Source organism: Pungitius pungitius, chromosome 5 (genome assembly GCF_949316345.1).
Source record: "Pungitius pungitius chromosome 5, fPunPun2.1, whole genome shotgun sequence".
Lineage (NCBI taxonomy): Eukaryota > Metazoa > Chordata > Actinopteri > Perciformes > Gasterosteidae > Pungitius > Pungitius pungitius.
This window is the reverse complement of record NC_084904.1, coordinates 23058450-23086354: the sequence shown is the minus strand read 5'-3', so window position 1 is coordinate 23086354 and position 27905 is coordinate 23058450. Positions and strand designations below refer to the sequence as shown.

Below are 27905 nucleotides of genomic sequence, written 5' to 3'. Positions count from 1 at the left end.
AGCAACAACATGTTGGTTTGAATTTTAATCATTCTATTGATCGCATCCAAAAGCAGAGGTGAATAATACAAGAAGAAGACACATGCATACGCACTAACACAATCACAGACACACACTCACACAATCACACACATGCATACGCACTAACACAATCACACACATTTTTGGCAGTGTGCAACATTTCTGAGGAACAAGCAGGGTTCAACCACTTCTAAAGAGATCCTTCAGATGATCACAGTGCTTGGTTGAACACAATGCTGATTTAAATCTGTTGTCTCCAAAGACACATCAGATGAGAAAATGCTTCTATTCTTTATGAATGACAAGTGAGAAAGAAACAACACATTTTGTTGTGTATTTCTAGACGACATGCTGGAATCCAGAAATCTCACACCAAGTATTAGACGGATCCAATTGACTGTCAATCACAGGTTCATAACGGCCATGTTGTGTCTGGATTAAAATCACCACCATCTTATCACCTCGCTGTGACTCATCTGGGTTTCCAGTGAATGTTAAAACCTGTTCCTACCTCACCTTTCCAGACTGTTCTTTGGCCCTCTGCTCTGAATATGTCACACCCATGTCTATCTGACAGTAAAACCATGAAGCAATGAATGAATTTTGTGAATCGTAACATTTTTGGATTTTGACTTCTGATACGGTATACTGATACCGGCTTCACAGCAGAGAAACCCCCTGTCTCTGGTTGGCCGATTCGCACGATTCAACCACCTTTTGGATCGTCCGATTGCATTGGATCCGGCTAAACCCACGTGGAAAAGAGCGACAGCTGCCTTAGACACTCAGAAGCCAAAACGGGTGGAGCGTGAAACGGTTGGCTTTCGAAAAAAAACCTCCCTCCCCCCAAACATGCGCAGGAGGCTCTGAAACTGTTTTTCAGCTGCACACAACGGCTGCTGCAGATAAAAGGTAGGAGACATTTATGATTCAAACGCTTCGATGGCTTGGTGGTTATTTTGTTCTCAATTCGGCAAAGAGAAATGTTACAAATATAATCGTTTAAGTTTTGGTTCAAGAACAAAACTGAAGGGGGTGAAGCATTAATGTATTCATTTGTGATGAGAACACAATATCTTAGGTGAAACGTGGTTCTTGCTCGGTTCTGCAGCCTTAAGGGCAGAACAGTTGATACGTGTGAAGGAAACAGCGCCCCCTAGAGACACGGCTGGCCGCGATCTTACTTTGGTGGTTCATCTGTTCATCGTTAGCATGACATGTAAACTAGCATTTCATGGAGGGAGAAGTTCTGTCCAGACATTGGAGAGATTTGAACCCAGGACCTATTGTTTCCGTTACAGCAACAGCTGAAGCCACAGCATCTCCATACGACCACTTGATGATCAACGCTGTACTTGAGATCACTTTTAAGCGCCTTACATAAACATAAAGAGTCCTTAAAGACGACGCAACTTGACTATTTTTGTCTTTTAATTCACGGAGAGGAACCAGAACATTTAATTTCATTCAAAAGCAACCCTCCAATTAGTGCGAGTCATTATGAGAGGCTGGTTGCTTTTTCACATCCATTCAATATGATGTTTGGTAAGTGGGAAAGGCAAAACTGAAAAAGTGTTGTTCCCGAGCTAAATCCGAGCTTCATTTTTAAGCTTTAGCTGACAAACAGAATCACTGCGATATCCATAAACTACATGAAAGGCCCCAGTGAGGCGAGAACTCACCATCTCAGTACCACTCTGCAGCGTTCTGTGGCTTTTTTTCTATGGTTTCTGTCAAATGAGAATGAATGTGTACCTTAAATAAGAACTCTCTTTCATTGCTGCTCATGCTCAAGACGAAATGGGACAGCCGAGTTGCAACCGAGTCGCACCTGAAGTGACGTACGCAGTCGACAAATTCGTCCTTAAGGATGCAGCCTACACAGAAAAAAAATCATATATAATGTATATATATATATATATATATATATATATATATATTTATATATATATATATATATTTATATATATATATATATGAGTCTGTATGATTTTAATATATCTGGTGTATTCTGAAGAATTTACGTTTACCTGAGCACCTCGCTTAAAAGCGGATAATATTAATAATATATTAGAAAACCAACAGGTCTTTGCTTTGACTACTAACAAAGTAGTCAGAGAAATGATGCGGTTGATGTGGGGCTGCTATTCCTTTTTAGGAGTTTACGGAGAAACCAGAAATCCTCATCAGGTTAAAAACTACATACGGTATTTTCAATCAAATTGTCACAAAAAGCATCTTGGTGGAGGACTCTCATCAAGGACAACTTCACCCACATACTTGCAAGGTGTGTAATGGCAAAGATGTATGTAACCCTTCAAAATGTTTCATTGAACGTACAAAATTATAGATCTCTCTTGCTGGGATGGTGTGGCCATGAAAAAGGCTGGCGTGTCTCACACTGATAAGAAGCCAGTCTTGTGTCCTCCTGACTGTAGAGACACAACAAGTTATTTTGGAGGCCACCCTCATCTCATCCTGAAAGTTATCCGGCTAACTCAGTTAACCACGTACGAGGAACAGGGCCCAGGCTTCTTTATGGCTATTGTTTCCCACAATCCTTTGCACAGCAGATAAATGCGCCAGAGGGTTCAAGCTGCCACGTGATGAGGAAGTAGAATGATGCCTCAGTTGAATGCAGCATGTAGCAACATGTACAACTGGCAGTTTGTCCTAAAGGTAATTGATTTAACACGATACGATGATTGTTCCGCCTCAACAGGTTTTTAGTGGGAAAATGCATGGGAAAATATTAAAAAATTAAAAAATCATCCTGTGCTTTTATTTTGAAGGGACTTTTTCTAATGCAGCGGAGTGTCGGGTTTTTTTCCGACTCGTCCGTACATGTTTTCAGTCAGCACGGCAATTAGAACGCGAAAGCCCCCCCCCCGTCGACACAGCTAGCGGACCAATCGATTTATTTGGGTTGCGGCTTGTCATTAAGGGGTGATGGTGGGTCCCGGAGCCAGACCAGTTGAGAACCACTGCTCTAAACCATCTGGTCCCAACAACAGCATCCAGTCTGTTGTCATAGCAACTCTTTAGAAGGTGAACGGATTGTTCCACAGATGCTGGTTTAGATACTGAAGGACTCTTGTTTGAGCAGTGAGGAAGATTCTGTTCACGATGACCTTTGACCCTGTGGACACAGCACATACAGAGACTCAGTCGACCAGTCAGACTGCATACTTTGATGGTGACATGAGGACACACCCCCTCTGATAAAAGATAAGAAGCTCTAACAAGCTGCTTCACTTCACTCCGTCTGATGGAAGCTGAAGTGAAGCACGGAGCTCTTTTTCTACAGACCTGCTGAGGACAGAAGAGAGCTGCACACTGAGGAAGATCATGTCTACAAGATCAGTAAGTGGAGCTGTGATTGTTTGAATGACATCATTGATGGTTGTGAACGTGTGATTGTTCAAAGCTGGGAAACAAGATGGCTCCTGTGTGAGCAGGCAGAGAGAAGCTGCTGTTAGTCTGAATGATGACACTGTGATGAAGAAGAGGAGCTCAGTCTGATCTGGGGTCTGTGAGGACTGTTACTGATGAGGAGGAGAGGGTAGCAGCGGAGGACCCAGCAGGGACCAGAGAGCACACCTGGGCCTTTGTTTGTGCACTGAAAAACACCTGAGAGACGCTCTGTTTGCTCTCACCTGCTGCTTCAGTCCTTTAAGTCCACAAAGATGAATTTCTTCATCTGCTTTAAACACATTTAGTCACTTTTTAGTCTTTGAATGTGTACGTCTTTTCTATAGTGTTCAGTTTTTATCTCTTTAATCACCAGGTTGTAGTCGAAAAGCTGCTACAACCCCGTTGAGGAGAAAAGTTGCTTGTAGATTTTTTAATGCATATGCAATAAAATATCACTACAACTAGTTCAATGTTTTGGAAAGCTTAATAGAAGATGCAGGAATGCATGCATCATTTTGGCTTTAGCCTGATTGTCCTTTGCCCTTGCGTCAGTCTGAACAGTGTGAGTGGATGAAAGAATCTTTGTGTACACCGTGCGTTGGAACAACATTTCGGTAGGTGAGCTTTCTGTTGTACTGTGGGGTCTAGATCGATACTCACGTAGAAAGATGTTCAGTTGTTGTTTCCAAGGAATTCCCTGTGTTTCAGCCACATAAATAGCTTGTGCGCATGAATCTTTCAGCTATTGCATTAGCTTGCGGCCAGGGCGTTGTTATGATGGAATCCTACATGGTCTGCCTAACTGGGAGAACTGGTCACTGGTGAATGGGAGACCATTGTCAGGATTCCAAACATGGAGAAAACGTTGTCTATGACTGGAATTACTGTGTTCGCTGATGGTTTTGAGTAGTGATTTTGTTTTGACGATGCCCTGGTGTCCTTCATGGGCTAGTTGTAACACTCTGTCTTGTAGGACTTTGGGAATTACTATTCTAGTGTCCCCGCAGGATGCTGCTAACTTGTCTGAACTGCTTTAGTATGTCAGCATGTTGTGACTTGTCAGATCTGTGCCATGTGTTGTGCCTGATGTAGGGTTGTTCCGATACCAAAATTCTGCGTTGATACAATACCTGGCAAAATATTTCGATACTCGATACTTTTCGATACGATACCACAAATAAGATACTGGAATATTTATCTATGATAGTAATAAATACAACATTTGTAAGGTTCCCTTTTTAGCAGCTTGTTCCTGCCCAGCTTTTTGAACATTTAACAAATGTCATTTATTTTAGTATTAACCCACAGCAAGATATTAATTAAAACAACATGGTAAAATCATAGCATTAATTATACATATACACTCACGCCACACATGTGATTTATTACGCAAAAAACAACGCTACGGGCTAGTCGCGTGATACGCAAAAGCGTGTGCGTCACACGGGGAAACTGTGAGAGATGGCAGCCCTGTAGCTTTGTTGGCTTGACAACAACTTTCCTAACAGTCAAACATCAGCAAATGCAACACAAGACCAAGCAGACATCCTCTTTTACCCGGATATTTCTTCTTTTTGAGACCAAAAAAATGCGTATCTAAAGTATTTCCAGATCTCACTTCTGGCATCTTTTCTTTCAACAAGCCGAGGACGGTCTGGATACCAGAGCAATTCCATTCATAGAGACTGTATCACGTGACAGCTGACTTCGAAGGCGCTCTGGGCCTATCATGATAACTTCCGTTTTTTCCGAGTTTAACATCAGGAAGCTGCAGTTCATCCAAGTTTTGATGTCTCCAAGACAATCCTGAAGTCTAACAAGCTGGTTGTTGTCTTCTGGCTTGATCGATAGATACAGTTGAGTATCGTCTGCATAACAATGGAAGTTCATGCGGTGTTCAGATCAACAAATAATAACAGTGTCATACTGTAAATATACATTCTACAGTACTGTAACATTTTTAACAGTTTAACTGTTCATGGGAATCACGGTAGAAACAGTAAAATAACGGAATAATGCTGTTTCTATACAGCACTGTACTGTGTTTACTTTCACAGTAGTATGCTGTTGTCGTAATTTACAGTAGGCATGCTGTAGAATTACAGTAGAATACAGGAAATGTGGCTGCCAGTAGATTATTGTAAATTAACGGGGAAATGTGTTACAGTGCACTGTAAACATCACAAATACATTGTTGTGTTTTTCAATGTTCAAGACCAAAGGCCACAACTTTACGGTTCAATTCTCTTTTTCAAAAGATCACAAGTTTTGTCCTGGATTTGCCTCCATATACTTCCTGCTTCACAATTATGAATTGATTTTGTTTGATAAATGCAAATGACACTGATTACTGTCGTTGCAGGTGAAGCTGTGAACCGCCGTCGCATAACGCCGATATTCACAGATTCATCCAACTTGTGTCCACCAAGAGGACACTGAATTCATCAGAAGTGCATAGAAAGAGGGAGAAGAATCCTATTTTGTTGTTTATCAAACACAATACACCGATAGAACTCCATCTGTAAAACACACTGCTTTTTGTTTTTTAAATGCAGAGCAGTGATTGTTCTCTAGGGTCTAATATTATTTGGGTGTCTTTAAAAAGGAAAGATGGAGAAAGTCAAAAAGGATCTCATCAAAATTTTAGAACAACTCAAAGAGGAGGACTTCAAAGGGTTCAAATGGTACCTGGAGAACCATCCAATCCCAGAAGACCACCGATCAATCCCACCCTGTGACCTGGAGAACGCAGACAGGAGGAACACAGTGGACATGATGGTGCGGTGCTACAACACAGACTCGGTTCAGGTGGCCATGAAGGTTTTGGAAGAGTTGCAAATGAACGATCTTGTTGAAAAATTATCCAAAAAGAACTCTACGGGTAAGTTTCATATAATAGATGCATCAGATGCATTTTATAAAGATACGACAAAAGTAAAAATGAGGAATGTGATTTCTAAATCCTCCGTATCCCAGGAGGGGGGGGCTCTTCTGAAGCTCCTTCCCCTCTGATGGATGTGCTTAATGTGCCGTGTTATTCATGGCTGTCTGCTCTCTGTCTGCTGTGTAATGGTGTGAGTACTCTATAAGCGGAACTAATCCTATGAATACTATAGAGTGTAGGTTTTGATTTGAGCACTGACTATATACACCTGCTATTATCCCGCTACAAATAAACAAAGTAATCACAGAAAACATCTTGTTTCAGGCAAACCAAAAACTGTCGGAGGAGAAAGTGGTCAAGGTGAAGATACTTTTTCTACAACCTTCTAACTATTGCACACTTCAGTTCTTTCTTTGGTCACAATTCTCAATTGTCAAGATCTCACAGTCCATATTCTTAAGGTGCTGATTTATTCATGGTTGTCTGCTCTCTGTCTGCTGTGTAATGTTGTGAGTGTCACGATCGGGCTGGTGCAGGTTGAAGGAGGCAGGCAGGCAGGCAGGACTCAGACGCAGGGTCTTCTGACGAAGTGCTCTTTATTCAAAACAAAAACCAAAGAACGTGCACCAACGACGAGAGACATCAAACAATGACGCGACCAGGGACAACAGGCACACGGGGCTTAAATACACAAGGGAGGTGCAGGTGATAGGACACAGGTGGAAACACTCAGGCAATCACAGGACAAGGCAGGAAGTGAAGTTAACCCAAGACCACAAGGAACATGAAACTTCAAACTAAAACAGGAAGAGAGACCAAACCGTGACAGTGAGTCTCATTAGAAATGAACATCAATACCCATCAATACCCTTCTTAACTGAGTCTCATTGAGTCTCAATTGAGTCTCATAATACGAGTTCACTCTATGAGAGGTACTATTCCTAATCAATGCCACGTAGAATTAAGGCAGTTCTGAAGGCGAAAGGGGGTCAAACACAGTATTAGTATGGTGTTCCTAATAATCCTTTAGGAGTGTATATACTATAGAGTGGAGATTTTGATTTGAGCACTGACTGTAGATACCAGCTATTATATACAAATAAACAAAGTAATCACAGAAAACATCTTGTTTCAGGCAAACCAAAAACTGTGGAAGGAGAAAGAGGTCATGGTGAAGAGACTTTTTTCTACAACCTTCTAACTATTGCACACTTCAGTTGTTTCTTTGGTCACAATTCTCAATTGTCAAGATCTCACAGTCCATATTCTCGTTTCAGGCAAACTGAATACTGGGGGAGGAGAAAAAGGTCACGGTGAAGAGACCTTTGGTACAACCTTCTAACTATTGCACACTTCAGTTGTTTCTTTGGTCACAATTCTCAATTGTCAAGATCTCACAGTCCATATTCTCGTTTCAGGCAAACTGAATACTGGGGGAGAAGAAAAAGGTCACGGTACAACCTTTTAATCATTGCATACTTCAGTTATTTCTATGGTTATAATTCTCAATTGTCAAGATAGTTCTCACAATCAATATTCTGGGTAGCTTCAGATAGGCATGCAGCAAAATACATCCAATAGTGAAATCCAAGGGAAATATAACCATTAAAGTAAAGCACAATCTGGTTTGTGTCATTTTTTGGTTTATTCAGAGATTATGGGCAACTGTCAACAGTATCTCAAATCCAAGCTGAAGAAGAAGTTCCAGTCTGTGTTTGAGGGCATCGCTAAAGCAGGAAACCCAACCCTTCTGAATGAGATCTACACAGAGCTCTACATTACAGAGGGAGGGACTGCAGAGGTCAATCAAGAACATGAGGTCAGACAGATTGAAACATTATCCAGGAAACCAGCCAGATCAGAAACAACCATCAGACAAGAAGACCTCTTTAAAGCCTCAGCTGGAGGAGAGGAACCAATCAGAACAGTGATGACTAAAGGAGTGGCTGGCATTGGGAAAACAGTCTTAACACAGAAGTTCACTCTGGACTGGGCAGAAGACAAAGGCCACCAGGACATACAGTTCACATTTCCATTCACCTTCAGAGAGCTGAATGTGCTGAGAGAGAAGAAGTTCAGCTTGGTGGAACTTGTTCATCACTTCTTCAGTGAAACCAAAGAAGCAGGAATCTGCAGGTTGGAAGAGTTCCAGGTTGTGTTCATCTTTGACGGTCTGGATGAGTGTCGACTTCCTCTGGACTTCCACAAGAATGAGATCCTGACTGATGTCACAGAGTCGGCCTCAATGGATGTGCTCCTCACAAACCTCATCAGGGGAAAGCTGCTTCCCTCTGCTCGCCTCTGGATAACCACACAACCTGCAGCAGCCAATCAGATCCCTCCTGAGTGTGTTGGCATGGTGACAGAGGTCAGAGGGTTCACTGACCCCCAGAAGGAAGAGTACTTCATGAAGAGGTTCAGAGATAAGAAGCTGGCCAGCAGGATTGTCTCTCACATCAAGACCTCACGAAGCCTCCACATCATGTGCCACATCCCAGTCTTCTGCTGGATCAGTGCTACAGTTCTGGAGGTGGAGTTAAAGACCATAAAGAGAGGAGAGCTGCCCAAGACCCTGACTGAGATGTATATCCATTTCCTGGTGGTTCAGTCCAAAGTGAAGAAGGTCAAGTACGATGGAGGAGTTGAAACGGATCCTCACTGGAGTCCAGAGAGCAGGAAGATGATCGAGTCTCTGGGAAAACTGGCCTTTGATCAGCTGCAGAAAGGAAACCCGATCTTCTATGAATCCGACCTGACGGAGTGTGGCATCGATATCACAGAAGCCTCAGTGAACTCAGGAGTATTCACTCAGATCTTCAGAGAGGAGAGCGGACTGTACCATGACAAGGTGTTCTGCTTCCTCCATCAGAGTGTTCAGGAGTTTCTGGCTGCTCTTCATGTCCATCTGACCTTCATCAACTCTGGTGTCGATCTGCTGTCAGAAGAACAAAACACCTCCCTGTTGTCTAGTTGTCTAGTTGTCTTTAGAGACAAAACTAAACCCAAACATTTTTACAAGAGAGCTGTGGACGAGGCTTTACAGAGTCCTAATGGACACCTGGACTTGGTCCTCCGCTTCCTCTTAGGTCTTTCCCTGGAGACCAATCAGACTTTCCTACGAGGTCTGCTGACACAGACAGGAAGTCGCTCACAGATCAATCGGGAGACAGTCCAGTACATCAAGAAGAAGATCAGTAGGAATGTGTCTCCAGAGAAAAGCATCAATCTGTTCCACTGTCTGAATGAACTGAATGATGTTTCTCTAGTGGAGGAGATTCAACGGTCCCTTAGTTCAGGATGTCTCTCCACAGATAAACTGTCTCCTGCTCAGTGGTCAGCTCTGGTCTTCATTTTACTGTCATCAGAAGTTAATCTGGAGGTGTTTGACCTGAAGAAATACTCAGCTTCAGAGGAGGCTCTTCTCAGGCTGCTGCCAGTGGTCAAAGCCTCCAACAAAGCTCTGTAAGTACTGACATACTTAGATTCATTCATCAGAATGTAAATATATTGTACTTGATGTTGAGATTTTTTTCGATATTGTCTATTCAGACTGAGGGACTGTAACCTATCAGAGAGAAGCTGTGAAGCTCTGTCCTCAGTTCTCAGCTCCCAGTCCTCTAGTCTGAACGAGCTGGATCTGAGTAACAACGACCTGCAGGATTCAGGAGCGAAGCTGCTGTTTGATGGACTGGAGAGTCCACACTGTAACCTGGAGACTCTCAGGTCAGATCAAGTTATTTTGTCTTTAATTATTTATAATTTAAATGTGTCTCTAAACTATCAGTTCGATGCAGTGTAAAAATAATTTCTCTTTCTCAGTCAATGAATCAGATTTAGAAGCCATTCATTTCCATATATGTGACACATAAAGGAATTTTTCTTGTTTGTTGCGAAGAATAAAAATAACATCATGTTAAAAAAAAGATCAAAATATACAAGAAAAATTTAAACAAAACCAGTTAAGATATGTACTTAAAAACATATGTACATATATGTCCATGGTGAGGGATACCACTGTGCAAATGTTCCGGGGGTTTGAAATATTTGGGTTTATGGCTGACACCGACTTGGTTTGTGAGATCATCTGCTGATGGGATGAAACTTTTTCTGTGGCGGGAGGTCTTGATTCTGCAAGCAGCCTCCTGCCAGGGGGAAGGGGCTCAAAGAGGATAGAGTTTGTGTCCGGTTGTTTATCAAGAATTTGTTTCATGAACATCTTTTTCACAAGTAAAAACCACTGTGTCCCTAAAAGATCGTTCTAAGATTAATCTATTTCAAAATGTGCGATTAATTAGTAAAGAATGTTTAATCTATTGACAGCTCTAAGAATTAATCTTAATATAAGGGGCTGAGCCAGGCTCAAAAGATTATTATTTATTGCACTAAATCGCACTTTTGAGGCCTCTTGGTGTGCGCATCAGAAGTGCACAAAATTTCAATATTTTAGGTGTCAGACAACTGGGGATAAAAAAAATGGTTCGCTAGCGCCCCCTGGAATTGCTTCCTCTGGGGAGATTTCTTCCCAGTTTCACTAATTGACTTGAAATTTTGCACATGTGTGCTCTTGGACATGCTCCACAAAAAAGTCAACCCTGGCATGCAAATGCAACAAAAATTTTGCACCATTTAGAATTGTAAAAGACACACTTTTGCCCAATACTCAATACAATTCAAAACTAAACGCTGATTTCAATACTCACAATATTTTCAAAAATTATTGCTTCAATGTCATCAGAAATCATATGAAGATTGTTCATTGGCCCATATCTTATTTTCATAAGATATGGGCCAATGAACTTCTAAGGGGTGTGGTTGAACATATGAATACACATATCTTCCAAATGACTTGGCCTGCCCTTTGCCAGCATATGTATACATTGCACTCCCTGGACAACCCTCATTTTTTTACATTATTTGAAGAGTAGAAGGCGCTGCAGTTTATTGTTGAATATCTGCATTTTTAGGATATATTGAGCTTCACAACACTATTTTCATTATTGTTGTAAAAGACCGAACTGCTCCAAGAAATTAAAACCGATTCGAAACTGGGGAGTGTGATCTTGAGACTTTGGCCTTTTTATTTTATTCTATTTAATCTTTTAATGTATTTTTTTAACAGTTTTTTTTTTATGTCTCAATCAATGTTCTGGATGTGTTTAATGGTTTTATGTGAAGCACTTTGAATTGCCTCGTTGTTGAAATGTGTTATACAAATACAATAACCTTGCATTTTCTTCCCTGTAAAAATTTCATAAAGCTTAAAAAAATATTGACTATTATAAATATTTAACTATTTTTAACTACTTTTGCAGAGCATTGGCAAAAAAAACACCATTCACCAAGAAAATTGAATTTCTTTTAACTTGGCCATGTATTATTTGATCTGCTCCATATTTCATTTCATTTGTCATAAACTCCTTACCCTTTAAACATCCATATGATCATTGTTAAACCTAGTCATGGCGCCACCGGTGGCAACAGGAAGTTACATGTTTTTTATTATATAACCTGCTCCTTGCTGTTCAATCCGATCCCTCTCAAATGTTTCAGAAAGGACCTAAGACCTTGATAATGTTAAAGATTAAGTTTGCAAACCGTCATTCCTGGTGTTGCTCCACGTGGTTAACAACAACTAACTCGCCAACGCTTTGTTCAAAGGCTGCAGGCGTTTTAGGCCGCGTTTGTAGCCGGTCAGCCAGACGGTGGCCTGAAGTACGAAGAGTAGCGAGGACCTGTTCATTGTTGCTTGCAGCTTTAATTAGACACATTGTATTAAATAGACTCAAACACAATGTTCTTTCACAATAAAACATCACAGGTTCATCTTATTTAGGCTTTGTGATGTTATGTTTGTTTAAAATAAATTAATGAAAGGAGAGAGCAGAGATTGAAAAGATACTGAGACAGAATACAGTGACGATCTGAGAGAGTTTGATAGATGTCTAGTTGATATTGATACTACATTATTTCCTGTAAGCAGTTGAGCACGAATAATTGATCTCTTCTTCTTGTTTAAAGTAGGACAAAAGAAATAGTAAAAAAAACTTTCACTGAACAAATTTACTGAATTTATTTTTGTTCTAAATTATGTTATCTTTTTTCTTGTTGGTTGTTGTCTCTTCAGACTGGAGGGCTGTAACCTCTCAGAGAGAAGCTGTGAAGCTCTGTCCTCAGTCCTCAGCTCCCAGTTCTCTAGTCTGAGAGAACTGGATCTGAGTAACAACGACCTGCAGGATTCAGGAGTGAAGCTGCTGTGTGATGGACTGGAGAGTCCACACTGGACACTAGCAACTCTCAGGTATGAAGAGGCTGCAGCCACAGACCATCAGTCTGATTGAGGAGATAGAGGTGGAAACCTTTTCAGAGGCTTGTTTACGACTGGATTGACTGTAGTGATTTCAGGCTTCTTTCCCCTTTACTTCAGTTAACAACAGCCATTATTACACAAACACAAGAGGTTGCTTGTCAGGACCAAACATCCAACAATCAAAACATCTATATTGACCACGGAGCAGCTCACAGCTAGAGACACAGATATTCCCCCCAGGAGGCGGGGGAGACCAAAATAAGAGCTAAAAGAGAGAAAATAGTGGACCTCCATCCATCTGGTCACATAAAGACTCCTGATGAACCATTATGTTGATGCTGGATGTGGAAGCAGCTGGTTGATATCATTTTAGACAGAACAACTTTCAGAATATGATCACATATCACGTTGACATGTTGTGTTCACATCATGTTGTGTTCACATCATGTTGTGTTTACAGCTTGTTTTCACTGAACAAATAGTGGACAAAGAAACCACTTGACAAAGGTTTAAACGTTTGATTTACTGACTGCTGAACGAAACTGAGTGTGAAATAGAAGATGATGGTCAGTATAATACTGATAATAATAGATGATGAATAAGTGAACATGATGAGCTGTGGTCATCGGCCAATCAGAAGAGGCTCAAATGCAGTAGAAGAAGAAGAGGTGGTCCATGGGGACATGAAGGACCAAGCTGTGTGTATGAGAGTGATGTCATGTCCATGTCTCCATGCTGCTCTGACCCCCCTCCTCCTTTCAGGGTGGAGCCTGATGGAGTCCGATGGTTCAGACGAGGACTGAGGAAGTGTAAGTGAGCTTTGAGTTGGATTCATGAAGATTCAACCATCTTCACACTGTGACATCACTCATTCACCTCTGTGATGTCATCATCAAAGTGTCACTAGATGAACACATGATTAATAACTGCAGCTGTATTGTGTCTTGTTCTCTCATCAGATTCCTGTGAACTCACAATCGACACAAATACAGTGAACAGAAAACTGAAACTGTCTCAGAACAACAGGAAGGTGACACATGTGGAGGAGGTTCAGTCATATCCTGATCATCCAGACAGATTTGACTACTGGTCCCAGCTGCTGTGTAGAACTGGTCTGACTGGTCGCTGTTACTGGGAGGTCGAGTGGAGAGGAAGAGTTTATGTATCAGTGAGTTACAGAGGAATCAATAAGAAAGGATACACTGATGACTGTTTATTTGGAAAGAATGATCAGTCCTGGAGTCTGGGATGCTCTGATGAAGGTTACTCTGTCTGTCACAATAAGACAGTAACACGCATCACCTCCTCCTCCTCCTTCTCCTCCTCCTCCTCCTCCTCCTTCTCCTCCTCCTCCTTTGGTAGAGTAGCAGTGTATGTGGACTGTCCTGCTGGCTCTCTGTCCTTCTTCAGAGTCTCCTCTGACACAATGATTCACATCCACACCTTCAGCACCACATTCACTGAACCTCTTTATCCTGGGTTTGCCTTCTTGTTCAAACCTGGTTCCTCAGTGTCTCTGTGTTCTCTTTAGGAGGGACAGTCTCCTCCTGGTGGAGAACCTTCCTCTCTACTCACCACATAGTTCAGTCTGTACAGCTGATGTTGGTTCATGTGGATGTAGATGCAGGTGGAGGAAGTGAGGGGTACCTGAGTTGGTCATCATTTAGATTTTGGGTCCTAATTAGGGGTTATAATCAGACAAAAATGTATCTGTATGATAAATAGTTCATATTTCTGAGTTTTCTTGGTTAGCATTCACACTAGTGAAAGAAGTGTTTATTAATGATTGTGTGTAATGACAAAAATCAGTTAAATATGGATGTATTCTTGTATGTATTCTTTTTGAGTCAATATTAACTTCAAATATTTCAAAATGTGTTCAGTGAAATCAAATATAATTTCACATAATCATGTTTGTTCTGAACAAGAATCTTTTGAAAGCTTCAGCAAACCTCTGAATAAAAGGTTTAATGACACATGACATCAGGAACTTGTGTTTTTATTAACTAGAATATAAAAGAACAACATGTAGTCAATGTATGTATTACTTTGATTAACAGGAATAGAATTGTATGTTTGTGATGTTAATAAATGACTTTTATTGTAAACTGGGAAAGTGAAAGTGTTTCTTCATTATTAAACATGTTCAGCGGGATTCGATCTCATGGCATCGAAGTGCTTTTTATTGTCATGTATGAAGATCCAAACAAACATCACATTCATAATAATAATTTGGGAGAAAATGTTTAATTTCCAAAGTGATGACCTTTAACCTCGCAGCATCTATTTAAGAAAGTTCTCCCAACCTTAAAATCCAGCAGGAATCTGAACGTGTCAGAGTGAATTCTTTGTTTTGCAACATCAAATAAAATAGATAAATCGTTCAGTTTGTCTAAAATACTTGAGACATGAAATAAATATGAAGCAGCATCTTACAGTCAGAACGCTCCACAGGAACTTCAGATGGTGATTTAAATCAAACAGGTAAAGGTGGTTCTAGTTTACCTGTAATATTGGACTCACCTGTGCAGAAAGGAGACTTTAATCCTCCTTTTCAACAGCTGCCATGTGAGCTAATTATCCAAGAGAAATGTGATGTGTTACTGACACTAAACTGTTTTTATTCCCCCACAGCCCATAAAGGAGGCGGGGGGGAGGGGGGGCAGAATATTTTTTTAAAACAGCAGGAGACACCATCTTCACAGCTTCCCTGTTTCCTTGAAGCTTTGAAGCTAGCTCGTTCCATTTGGTCAATGTTTAACACGTCCACAAGGAGAGGGGCGTGTGCAAAGGGTAGGGGCGTGACAAAGGGGCGTGTGCAAAGTGGAGGGGCGTGACAAAGGGGCGTGTGCAAAGTGGAGGGGCGTGGCAAACGAGGGGCGTGTGCAGAGAATGTCGAGGTCATTGACTCCTGTCTCTGGAGGATTGTCCTCTTTATAAGCTGCAGGTTTTAGTGCACGTGCTGCACGTTGCCGTCCTCCTGTGGTACCGTGTAGTTTTAAAGCATTTTGTTGTGTAGTAATTAGTTGTTTGTATACAAAATGGACACGGCTGTTTACTTATTGATACTTTGGTCACTTTATTTGTGTAGTGTGGGGTTACAGTTGTGTATTTATTGATACACACATATCTATCACATCGTGTCTGACTCGGCTGATCCAATGCAGATGTTCCCAGCAGAAGGTGGAGCACATCTGGACTCAGCTGAAGAGCTTCCTGAGCTTCGGGCCGAGCTCCCCCAGCTGGCTGCTGCTCTTCATGTCCTCCCCCAGGCCGCTCGTCTTCATCACCTCCTCGTGGCCTTCGTCAAACAGACGCTCGCCGATGGCGTCCTTCACCCGGTCCCTCCAAGCCGCCAGCCTGGGGCGGCTCCCGAAGACGTCCACGCCGACGCCCACGGGCTGCGACACACACACACAGACACACAAAATGACATCACCATGGAGGGGATGAAGAGTGATGGACGAGATCACATCAAATAAAAAAACATTTTCAACAATAGATACTTGATCATTATTTAATCTGTGGACCTCAGTGATATTGCCTCATAAGAGTTATTTTTTAAGCTGTTTAATTTCGTATAAAGTTTGATGGTTTATGACGCTATAATCACTTGATTTCATGATTTTCTGCACCAGTCCTGTAAAGTTTGATAAATTAAACAAGTGAAAGAACAAACTTGACATATATTTAGGTAGTTATTAGGATTTGGGCCTTAGCAAATATTTCAAATAATACATATATAACCTTGTCATAAAGTTAATTTACAAACATATATATATATGAATGTAAAACCACAAGAATAGGTAGAAGTTGTTCCTTTCTCGTACTCAGCAGTAGTACTAGCAGTAGTACTAGCAGTAGTAGTAATAGTATTACCTGCATGATCTCCACGATGGCCACCAGGTCGGCCAGAGAGATCTTCTCCCCGATGAGGAAGGCTCTGCTCTGCAGGAACTTCTCCTCCAGCAGCCGCAGCGACTGGTTCAGATCCTCCAGGGCGGCCTCCATCTTCTCCTGCGCCACCTCGTAACCCATGACGACGGGGAACAGAGCCTGAGGAGTTTGAATAGATCCAAGTTATTGGAAAGTGCATCCATGCTAAGGGGTTAGGGTTTAGGTATTAAATATACATTTTTACAGGAAGTAAGTTGTTTGAAAGGAAGGAAACGTAATAATACAAAAAGGAAGTAAATGGTTGTGTATGGTTGTGTGTTTGTACGTTTGCGGTTAGGGTTAGTGTGAGGTTTTGTGTGTGGTCGCCTGTGCACACAGCAGCTGGTCCCGCCCTCCTACCTTGAGCAGGAAGACCTTTGACCCGTGAGCGCGGAGGTTCATGTGCTGCCATGACAGGTACTCGTTGACCCGAGCTCTCTGCTGCAGGTCTTCAGGGAACCAGTGCTCCTTCACCGAGGACCTGTGCTTCTGCACCAGGTACTTCAGGATGGCAATGCTGCAAAGGGGGGGGGGGGGGGTTCATCTCACCTTTCTATGCATGTCTCACCTTGATGACTCACTGTAAGAGGAGCGTCTTCTGCACAGCGGGAAAGCGCTGGAACTACAACTTCCATGTGAATAAAGGATAAATACGGTGGTAACCTGAACTGATGTGGATTGTTTGATTGTTATTTAATCTCCGGCCTATAAATATCATACTTTTTCATTAATAATGACTAATGAGCAGATGTGAGGTGGTGGTACCTCTCCGTCAGGACAAAGTCTCCGTCCTTCATCACAGGAACCTTCCTCACGGCGCTGATGTCTCCAAACTCCTCCGTGTACTGTTGCCCTGAGACAGAGACACGGAGACTGTTTGTGTTGCCATGGGAACGTAAAAGACAAATAAAGGCCCAGCATGAAACGGTTTGATGGAGGAAGAGATGAGCAGAAGAGGAATGTGAAACAGAGGACGGTGTTTTTTTTGTCACGTATACATATACACATGGATGTAAACCCACAGAACTCTGCAGTGTGTTTCTTCCTAGATGCTGCAATGTAAAATGGATCAATGAAACCAGCGATTTATTGATCACAATGAAGACGCCAGGAATAGGAACAGAGGAATAAACTATGAAAAACATGAACATATTCATGGTCGTATCCATTTCTTGTTTTACTGAATCACCTCAGGGACACAGCGCTGTGACCTTTGACCCCCTGTTACTGCTGAGCTAGCCGGGCTGCTGCAGCTTTCTGGGTGGAACATGGAGGAATGTGAACTGATAGCATGGAGGAAGAGGAGGCCCTCCCTCCTCTTTCTAATGTCGAAGCCCACACGCAGACTCCCCCGAGTCCGAGTCCACCTCCAAAGTACTTTAAAGTCCCAAAGTAATCCAATGTGATCTCTGCAAACACCAACATAAAGAGAGAGGGGGGGGGGGGTTACCTTTGGTCAGATCCACCAACTTGAACTCGAAAGGGATCCCGACCGCTCTGGCGAACAGGAAAACGGATCGGCAGGGCTGCGAGCGCAGGTCCAGATAGAGCTCCATGTCCTCCTCTGGTTCCCCCTACGTGTGATCCTCTGGTCCTCTGCAGAAACTCTGGTCCTCCCCCTGCTAGACTCTGGTCCTCCCCCTGCTAGACTCTAGTCCTCCCCCCGTTTGCTGCATACGTCAGTTCAAAGTGAGGCGATGTGACCTTTGACCTCGGCTGAAGCGTTGAGTAAATATCTGCTTATATCTCCTGGTGTGACCGTGCAGATTAATAGACAGGATGAAAGAGACTAAAACCTTTATTTAGCAAACTACTTTCTGCTTTATTATGATAGCGAGGGGAGGGGGGGGGGGGGCAGTGGGATCTGGTCAAACCTCTGGCCGGAGGCCCCCAGGTCCGCCTCTGGATCACAGCTGGAAGTAATAGTGTACTCGTTATCAGGTGATATATTCACATATAGATGATATTTGTGCTTTAACGTGACCACTATTATCTGCTTATGTACGTAGCAATGAGACTGTATACTACTTAGAAGTCATTAAGTACATTATGTTACTATTGAGCTCAATAAGTAACTAATATGGTTAAATAAATGAAGTTAAAGTATGATACTTTTCTCTAGATGTAGCACACAGAAGTATAAAGGAACATGAAATGTAAACGTACAGTGAGCAACAAGTACTTTCCACCGCTGCTAAAACGACACTTCTTCTAAACCGCTCCCTTAAATTCACTCCCAAAGGAGCTTTCTAACATCTGGGTCCGAGGTCCGGCTCCGCCCACCACCGTCTCTCATTGGTCAACACTCGCGTGGTGTCCGGTGGGAGTTCTGTTTACTTTGGCCTCCAACAAACGCCCTGTTCTTGGAATATTTGGATGGTGTAACAGCTGATCTGGATCCGCTGGGGGCGGAGCCTCAGAATCAGCTGCAGTCTCTTGTGTTTTATTTTCTTCTCTTTGTACCTGGCTGGTTTCCGGGTCCGTCCTCTCCCGTCCTCGTCGGGGGAGTGGTTTAGGGTGGAGCCTGGTCCCCTTGGGGGGGGCGGAGCTCTCCAGGATGTCCAGCAGCCTGAGCATCATCTGCTCCGTCTCAGACGCCTCCTCTGAGTCCTGCAGAGGAAGGACACCTCCATGAATGTGCTCAACCCAAAACGTATAGATTTAATTATAGATTTAATGTAACGTGAATATTACATATAACATTTGAAATGTTGGGAGGTCAGCAGAAAGGTGAATGTGCAAAGAGCAGCTTCTTCTTCTTCTTACCGTCAGAACGTGGCGGAGGAGGACGACCCCTTCCTCCCTGACGGCCTGCAGGCGCCCCCCCTCCCTGCTCTCCCTCTGGAGCTCCGCCCCCAGCCGAGCCGCCTCGGCCGTCTGCTGGCAGCTCCTCTCTGACGCCGCGGCCAGGAGCCCTCTGCCAGCACGAGGCCCAGAGAAAATCACCTTAAGCACTTACGCTTTTTCACTTACCTCCCAAAGAGACCTGGGATATCGTTGTAACGTTGACAGTCTTAAGTGGTTCGTAGGATAAAGTCAACTTTTACTTGAGAGTGACTTTCCTGGCCAGCACGTCCTCGTAGGCGGAGCTACAGTCCTTAAGCTCCGCCCTCAGCCGCTGGCACTCGTTCTGCATCTGCCCAAAGTCCTGAAGAAGTGAAGATAAAACATCTGCATCCTCTGTAGTGACCACCAAGGGGCGACTCTATGAGGAAATGACTCTACTTCTGTGTAGTGACCAGCAGGGGGCGACTCCTCTGCTCCCATAGACGTCTATGAGGAAATGACTCTACTTCTCTCTTGATTTATTCCCTCAGTAAACATTGTAAACATGAGTTTATGGTCTTAGTCTCTAGTTTCAAGTCTTCTTCAATGCAGCATGATGTTCATTCAGACTGTTTAGTCTGATGTTTAATAGATCACAGAGCGTCTAGCCGTCCTTCTACCTTCTTGCATGAGAAGAGCTCTTTTGCATTTTTCATCACGTCCGTCTTCCAGCGGTCCCTCTCGGAGCAGTGATCCCTCATCTGGTCTCGAAGGACGTCTCTCTCCCTCAGCAGGGTCACCTTCTCGCCCAGCAGGAAGGAGAGCTCCTCCAGCCGCTTGACGTGAGCCGCTCTGTCCGACTGGAGAATCCTCACGGTCTTCGTCTCAGTGAATCCGTCGATTTCTTTCTCCCTGTCGGCGATCTTCCTGTTTGTGGGACGAGGACGGGGTGAAGAAGGGGATCGGCCGCAGAGCCTCAACTCAAAGACGGACTCACTGACCTTCTCCTCTCTGGCTCGGCTTCGCGCTTCCAGCAGTCGATGGCCGCTTCAAGCTTTTTGTTGTGACCGACCAGCAGCTTCGTCTTGGTCTCCCGGTCGGACCGCTGTTGCACCAGAAGGTCCAGCCGCTGCTTCAGCTCCTGCTGCTGGCGGGACTTATTTGCTGAGCGGAAGAGAAAGGAAGCGAGGAGGTGCTCAGATCGGATCCCACCGCACAGTCCGACATTCACAACTTCAGGCCAGATGGATTTCTGAATGATCAGCTTGGTCTGGAAATTCCCAGATAATCCAAGATGGCTACCCTCTTTTTTAAATTTGAGTATTTATTTCATACCAAATTAATTTTTTACATTTTAAGTACTGACAGTTAATTAAATTATCTAACTGAAAGCTATTTGCCATAGTTGCTTAATCATTCAAGTTGTTTAAAATGCTCAAATAAAAAAAAATGCATTATTTTCTTATCTTGTCTCAGCTGGGCTCGGACCAGGTCCCAAAGAGACGGGTCTAAGAAGCAGTTAGCCAATCACTGATGACGTTAATGAGTGACAGTATAATTTTAGCGTCCTAAAATACACGTCTCTGCACTCTTGTCGAGGGGAGTCTCTGACGCGCCGTTTAACAGCGCAACAAGAGCGACCACCGGCGGTGTCCTTCCAAGAAGACCCGACCCGAACTCAGTACGAGACAAGAACTTTGGTGGAGAAACTCGAGGTAAAAACAGCTGGACCCAGATCAGCCTGAACTCACAAACAGAGCGGCGTGAAAGGGAAGCGGACTTTACATCGCTACATGGGGAGGTTTAGCTAGCTAGTTAGCTTTTGTCTTTTATGGGAGTTTTGAGTTTGTCTTTCCTCAATACACTGATTGGGTGTTTCCCCAAAAATGTAGGTTCATATATATATATATATACATGTTCTAATTGATTTTATATAAATGTATTTTATGTATTATATGATAATCATGATATTTATATTGGATATTTATAATACTATAATGTGGTAGTTATATCTTATTCTGAATATTGTTTTATATATGTATATAGTAAATTGGAGCATCTCTTCAGGAGCAAAGAGGATGAAATAAACACTTTCTCTTGTCTCACCCAGCGCCTCGCTGTCCGACTGAAGGTCCTCCAGACGCCGCTGAAGCTCCTTCATCTCACAGCCGTGCTGAAGCTTCAGGTCGTGTCGGAGCCGCTCGGCGGCCTGCTGCTGACTCTGGAGCCGCTCCGTCAGCTCCCTCTCCTCCGTCTCCTTTGCATCCACCCTGCGTTTCAGGCGCCGAGTGGTGTCCATCTTGTCCTTCTCCAGGGCGCCGTACCGGGAGGTCAGCTCCTCGTTCTGTCTCTGCAGCCGGTCGTGATCCAGCTGACATCTGCAGGCGGAAGACACGTTGTGTCACGCGCACTTAGCCAAGACCAGTTTTGGGATTTTATAACTCAAAATAAACTGATTAAAAACATATTATACAGTTTAAATACATATATTATATTACATCTCATTTAGCTGAAGCTTTTATCCAAAGTGACTTGCATTAATTACACTTTCACAAAGAGCAGCCGGCATTCAAACCACCAACCTTGCGGTTGATGCACCAGTCCTCCATGCACCACCATCACCATCACATGTATTCTAAATGTTATTGTGTAATTGTTTGATACACATGGTGTAAATACATTCAAAAGAATGGAACAGAAAGGTCATTAAATTCAATTTTATTCAATAAAACTGCTCTAAAATACATAATAGACTAACTTAAGTATAAATATTCAAATTGTGAGAGCAATTATTAAATCACATTCTTAAAATCTCTAATGAGATTTTCTGATTCTTTTGTTGTTTCTTGAGGTAAATTTAATATTTTTGGAGATTTTTCATTGCAAAATAAAATTTGAAACAACTTGAAAATATCCCCTCGGACTCTGGGAGATTTTGATGAACATTTATTCAGAATTGTTTATAATTATAAATTAACTATTCAGCAAATTAAAGAAAACAGGTAACTGTCAGTTGCAGCTGGAACTTTAATTTATTTTTTGTTTAAACTATATTATATGTATTGTAGTGTATTGTGGTATTTTATTGTGGATACTTTTTGAGATAATTATAACATTGATGGTAACACAAGACACGTTGAATCTTTGGTCCAATCAGCAAAGCTAAACAGTTTTTTGTATAATGAAGCATTTTAACAGCACATTTAACATAGTGGCAGAGGCACTGATTTAATCATTTTAAATAGTCAGTCGAATTTAGCTAATGTGGAACAAACTGGAGATAATGTTAATGCTAACGAACATAACCTTGATTTGGCTAACGGCTAGCTAGCTATCATTAAGTAGCTATTGTTGTGTTGTTCCTCTTTTCATCTGTTTCACTTTGTAAATTTAAAATGTAAAGAGCATGTATCTTCATTTGCGTTTACTTCTTTGTCTTCGTAAACATTTTAGGAAACATTATTGACCCCCGATAAGAAGTAGGTCTCTGGCGTAGCTAAAGTTAGTTACATTAGTTAGCTAACTTACTTCGGTCTTACCTCTCCAACTGCTCCTCCAGATATTGAATTTGTGTCAAATATACCGACTTCTCTTTGTCCATAGGGACAATTATATCCACCGTAGTAATACGTTTGTCCTGTTTATGTTTTTCCCAAGTTTTGTGGATTTTAAATGCTTTTTTAGGGCATTTGAATAAATACAAGATGAGAAGTAACCTCAACTTGTTGCTAGTGAATGCTGCCTTCAGGGTCTGCTCAGAAAGGAGGACTTTAAACACTGCAATATAATACAATATGATACAATATGTCATTTACATCAGCCACATGAGGAAAAATGTAAATTAAACTCAGGACTAAATCTTGGGATGATATAACTGCTACGTAACCATGGCAACTGTCACAGACATACACATGGACAACGACAACATGAAAACCTCTAATTGATCAGTTAATAGCCAAAGTCTGTTCAGCAAATAAACAAAGTAGCGAGAGGCAGATCTGAACACAACAGTGTCCTCCAGATGCCCCTGTTCCTCTCGTGGGTGGATGTAGCAGAAGAAGATCAAGCTCATGGGTCCCCTCGTGGGTCAACACCTACGTGATCTTCTTCTGCTACATCACCATGACGCCCCTGGTCATCGTGCTTCCGGCCTCGCTGCGGGCTCCTACCTGCTGGTCTGCAGGCTGACGGTGGCCCTGGTCTGGGTTTAACTCGCCATCTCTCTTTAATACTTCCACGCCATCCTCGCCTGCTGATGTTGTTGCAGCTCCCCCTCTCCACCAGCAGAGGTTAACAGAGGCCTGCTTGGTTTACCGTGAGGTGAGTGTGAGATCAGCTTACAATGCACAAGACAGAGGAAGTCGACTTCTTCAACTTGTCGGTCCGTTTTCCCATATATAAAAAACAGGAAGGTGATGTGTAGTTTATTGCAATAAACACTAATAAAAGGTTACTAAATATTAGCTAGCAAGCTAGTAAATTCCGCCATGCTAAAATGCTACATTGAGCCCAGCAAAGTTGCCTCTTAATGTAGCTTTGCATCACTATGTAATTATCAAGCTAGCGAGGTAATTAGCCAGCTGTACACAGAAGGTCCTAAAACCAGAGAAGCTCATTTTAAAGTTTGATTTGATTGTGTGTTGGAAAGCTCCAGACAAGCCAGAAAAATATAGATAAGGTACATATTGAAATATTCTGTATGTCTAAAAAGTTCAACCAAGCCACTAAATGAGTACAAACTAATTTTAATAAAGCAACTTTTAACTGGGACCATCTGCAGGTTTCTTTATCGTCTCCACAGAAGAAGAAAGAAACTGATGTGATTCCCTCGTCATCCTACAAGGACAAGCCCTTCTGGCTCTGTTTTCATACGCCTTTTGTTGTGGCTGAGGCCTGCCAGAGGTCACCCGGGGTCACGCCAGACGAGAACCAGCGTTAATGCCTCAAACTCCACTAATAACCCCAACTGTGCCCCCCCCCCCCCCTCCCCCCTCCGGGGCCATATTTCATAGCTTCTCTCCCCACTTCCACGCGTCTGCTTCGCATTAAAACGGACACATGTGGTCCTCGTTTTGAGACGCGCGGCCGACGCCATCCCATAACCCGCCGTATGAAAAATGGATTTCCCGGGCAGCGGAGTTGAGGCTGAACGGGGAGCGGCGGGAGCCCCGCGTTACAGGCACGAGCATCGCCGCCATGCGGAGCAGATAACGCATGTTAGATGTTTCAGCTCCAACTCGTATGTCACATGTCAGAGGGGGGGTTTTAACGGCTGCATGTCAGCGTAAAGAAATCACTCTTCAGGCTCAGTGTTTCAGTTGAGGGCAGAAATTTTATTTTTTTTCATCTCTATCCATCTATAAATCAATTCAACCTCCAGACCGCCGTGCAACTCCAAACAGCCACCAGATACTTTAAGAAAGTCGCTTCAGCCTGATAACTCCTATAAAAGCACGTTGATGAGCGGATTAATCAGCCGCTGAAAATAGACCCAAAACAGATGCCCTATTTCCTCCTGTTTGTTTGATTAAAAGCTGCTTTGGGTAAAGACTGAGCCTCTGTGAGAGGAAGCAATGTCAGCACCAGATGTATCTACTGCCTGTTCTGCAGCTTTCAGTCAAATCACTTCATCAGCAGATGATGTTGCCCAATGATGGAATTGTAGATTAGAAATTTCCATTTTGTCCCAAACACGTTGGAAGGTCCATTTAGCAGCAGAGGTTCTGGAGCTTTTAATCATATCAACTTGATCTTCATCTGCTTTCTAAGAACATCTTTGGGGTCACACGGGGTTACCGGAATTATGTGGAACAATTTCTTCCATCCACTTTTGTACCGTAGCTGCTGAACAAGAGCCTACAGTCAGTCAACAGTGCCTTGCTCAAGGGCACATAAGCCACCTGCTGCTGCAGGATCTAACCAACCATCTTCAGGACGGGCGCTCGGCTCCAGCTGCTATGAAATGTGCACGTGAGAGATGAGGGGCGTCCTGATGCCTGGAGGGTTAACCAAGTCAAGTCCTTGGCATGAGCAACCACCATCACACACACACACACACACACACACACACACACACACACACACACACACACACACTTTGGTTGTTTGTTTGACGTTTCTAACAAAAGGAAAACCCAGAGCTCCATGGAGATGATCTGCACACGTGATAAACAGATTCCATTCATATCGGACCAACAGCTGCTGCATCAGGAGCAGATGGAAACACTAAATCTTTCCATCTGAACCCTCAGATTGGCTTCAGCAACACAAACAGATTCAGATGAAAGCCCGACGTTAACGTGCAGCTGTCAGATTGGGATCATAGATACGTATCGTGTGCTTTAAGCTGATAAAAATGAGCTGTCGGATACAGATTTCTTATTGTCTACATGACAGGTTTAGCCAATATGCTATTTATAAGGAGAGGACGTCATCCACTGGTTTGTGGACTGCGTTATTGAAACCTTGAGTCTTGTTTTTTGTATCCAGTGAACAGGAAGCGACCATATTTGGACTGTGGAAGACATTTGCTGTGCAGCATCAGTACTTTTACCTCAGTAAAGGACCTGAGACGTCTTCCAAATGGCCCAGGTCATCAAAATACAAGTGGCTCTTCCTCGGAGCCAGCACCTTGTGGCTATTAGGAACGCTTCAAAAAGCATTTTCCTATGTGGTTATCTTACTCGTTATCGTGCCTACTGAGCATGTTTAACCATTGTTTAGAATGGGCGTCCTTTTATTGTGCTTTAAAAGACATCCTTCTGCATCAGTCAGCGTTTCCCTGCACCAGTGTCACTCGGGCAGATTCCTGTGTCTTTAGTGGACTTGGCAGTGACCTCGGATCCTGATTTCCAGGCCTCTTTCTCTTCTAATTGAGAGCTGCTGTCATGTGTTGGACTGCCGCCACCTCTTGTAAAAAGTACTGAAGAGGAAAATGTATTGGGACCATCTGTAGGGAACACGAGAGAGCTTGTTTTTAGGATCCAACTGAAGACCAGCGAAGGTTCATTTAGGAGATGCAACAGCAGTTTAAAGTCGGCTAACTTGAGGGAATGAAGAGTTTGTGCAAAACTTTACAGTCAAATATCAAACCTGCCACAGATCAAACGTACAAAACGAAATGGACTCATCCTTTTAGTTCCATCTGAAAATTAAAATTTAAAAAAACGACAAACAATGATGGAAAATGAGTGAGATTTTAGCATTTTTTTGTGAATATAAAAAGCATTATTAAGGCTCATGAGCTACTCACTATTACTGATTATTACTGCAGCATCACCTCACGCAGTCACAATGATTACAATATAAAAAGATTTACTTCAAACAAATACTTCAACGTTTGAGGAAATGACATGAAATTGTGTTTTTGCATTAAAAGCTATAAAATAAATGAATCCAAACTGAAGCTCTTCTCTTAGTCAGAAGCGAAGTTGATGAGGCATAAAACAAGAGGTCAACGCTGATCTATTTGTCACATTTCAATATTTCAATAAAAGATCCTTTGTCTTTTATTTGAACACAAACAACGATCTTTTTCCTAAACCTAACAAAGTTTTGTTGCCTGTATGTATGTAGTTTGGGAGGTTTGTTGTTGTGAGGCCTGTCTTCATCTAACAGGTGGAAATCAACACGTGTCGGCTGTTACGTGAGCACACGCCGTCTCCCTCGCTGCTGTTTGTTGCACACTTTGTTGAAAACAGGAACTCAGCCTAATTCACGATTATTACATGTTGTTGTCTAACTATCTCGTGTCACTCGACAAACCAATAGCTCAAATGAGAGGGTGAGGTCATCCGGCTCTAATTGGCCTCCGTACGCAACACATCTGCATCCAGTAACCTGATTGCAGCCTCCCGTCCAGAAGCGACTGCTCCGTGGAGCCTTTCCCTTTCTCCTCTCTCATTACGCTCAGCAGATAACGGGCCTGATGTGGTGCAGCTCGCACTCACATTTCGTTTCAGCCCTTTTCGTCTAAACAGCCTTCAGAAACCTGACTGCCGTCACACAGTTTCGCTGAGTTCTTTTTGTTGGTGGTTGTAATTATAGAAGTGATCTCAAAATGACTCACATAGGGGGGGGGGGGGTTTCTGGAAGTGGGTCAGAAAAATCCGGTTGGGTCGACGGTGCAGCATTTAATCTTCCAGCTGCGAAAATGAATCAACAGCTCCCACGCTGGTTCTGTTCTCATATGAAACCTGCATCGCATTCTGTAACGGCTCCTCTTTTCATCCGTAGTTTGACATTTAGTAAACATTTGGTTTGTTTCATCAGAAGATTGTTCAATCAGAAGGTGGTGAGGCTTTGAAGCGGGAAGCTTGATCACAGATGAAACTTATTGTTGTTTCAGCTGGTTGGTTTGCGCCAACCAAACAACAACAAACAACAACAAACAACAACAACAAGACACAACTTGTTTCTTGCAAAAAATGTTGAAAGTGTTGGTACGATTCTTCTGGATCTTTGGGATGATCCAAGCTAACTGTTTCCATCTGCTTCCAGCCTGTATGCTAAGCTAAGCTAATCCTCTGACGCCACATGTTTCACATCTCTACGGTGTCCCTTTGTTTTTAAAGTAGT

The 27905-nt window shown here is 42.8% G+C and overlaps 3 protein-coding genes across 9 annotated transcripts; 1 reads left to right on the top strand and 2 right to left on the bottom strand.

The window, feature by feature from the left end:
• Positions 1 to 678: 678 nt before the first annotated feature.
• LOC119224823 (NLR family CARD domain-containing protein 3-like) lies at positions 679 to 15550 on the top strand. 6 transcript variants are annotated; one of them, XM_062562588.1, is made up of 11 exons: positions 679 to 933; positions 5798 to 6316; positions 6644 to 6679; positions 7455 to 7484; positions 7597 to 7647; positions 7738 to 7773; positions 7972 to 9781; positions 9869 to 10042; positions 12444 to 12617; positions 13389 to 13435; positions 13586 to 15550. In XM_062562588.1, exons 2-11 carry the CDS (start codon positions 6046 to 6048, stop codon positions 14155 to 14157), a joined length of 3201 nt encoding a protein of 1066 aa, XP_062418572.1. In that variant the 5' UTR covers positions 679 to 933; positions 5798 to 6045; the 3' UTR covers positions 14158 to 15550. The 6 variants fall into 6 exon arrangements, with proteins under 6 accessions (XP_062418572.1, XP_062418571.1, XP_037338119.2 ...); XM_062562587.1 differs by having other exon boundaries at positions 7455 to 7490; positions 7738 to 7767; XM_037482222.2 differs by having other exon boundaries at positions 7455 to 7490.
• A 130-nt stretch (positions 15551 to 15680) lies between these two features.
• gstt1a (glutathione S-transferase theta 1a) lies at positions 15681 to 18188 on the bottom strand. The gene is made up of 5 exons (XM_037482391.2): positions 18013 to 18188; positions 17328 to 17415; positions 16923 to 17079; positions 16506 to 16682; positions 15681 to 16027 (listed from the first exon to the last, which is right to left on the bottom strand). The coding sequence occupies exons 1-5, from the start codon at positions 18116 to 18118 to the stop codon at positions 15827 to 15829; spliced, it is 729 nt and encodes a 242-aa protein (XP_037338288.1). The 5' UTR covers positions 18119 to 18188; the 3' UTR covers positions 15681 to 15826.
• A 112-nt stretch (positions 18189 to 18300) lies between these two features.
• Positions 18301 to 23584, bottom strand: LOC119224894 (RILP-like protein 1). Of its 2 annotated transcripts, none has more exons than XM_062562591.1 (8): positions 23498 to 23584; positions 21435 to 21706; positions 20330 to 20492; positions 20009 to 20255; positions 19610 to 19710; positions 19329 to 19479; positions 19026 to 19172; positions 18301 to 18475 (listed from the first exon to the last, which is right to left on the bottom strand). In XM_062562591.1, the coding sequence occupies exons 2-8, from the start codon at positions 21625 to 21627 to the stop codon at positions 18470 to 18472; spliced, it is 1008 nt and encodes a 335-aa protein (XP_062418575.1). In that variant the 5' UTR covers positions 21628 to 21706; positions 23498 to 23584; the 3' UTR covers positions 18301 to 18469. The 2 variants fall into 2 exon arrangements, with proteins under 2 accessions (XP_062418575.1, XP_037338257.2); XM_037482360.2 differs by lacking the exon at positions 23498 to 23584 and adding an exon at positions 22868 to 23068.
• Between the last annotated feature and the right edge of the window lie 4321 nt (positions 23585 to 27905).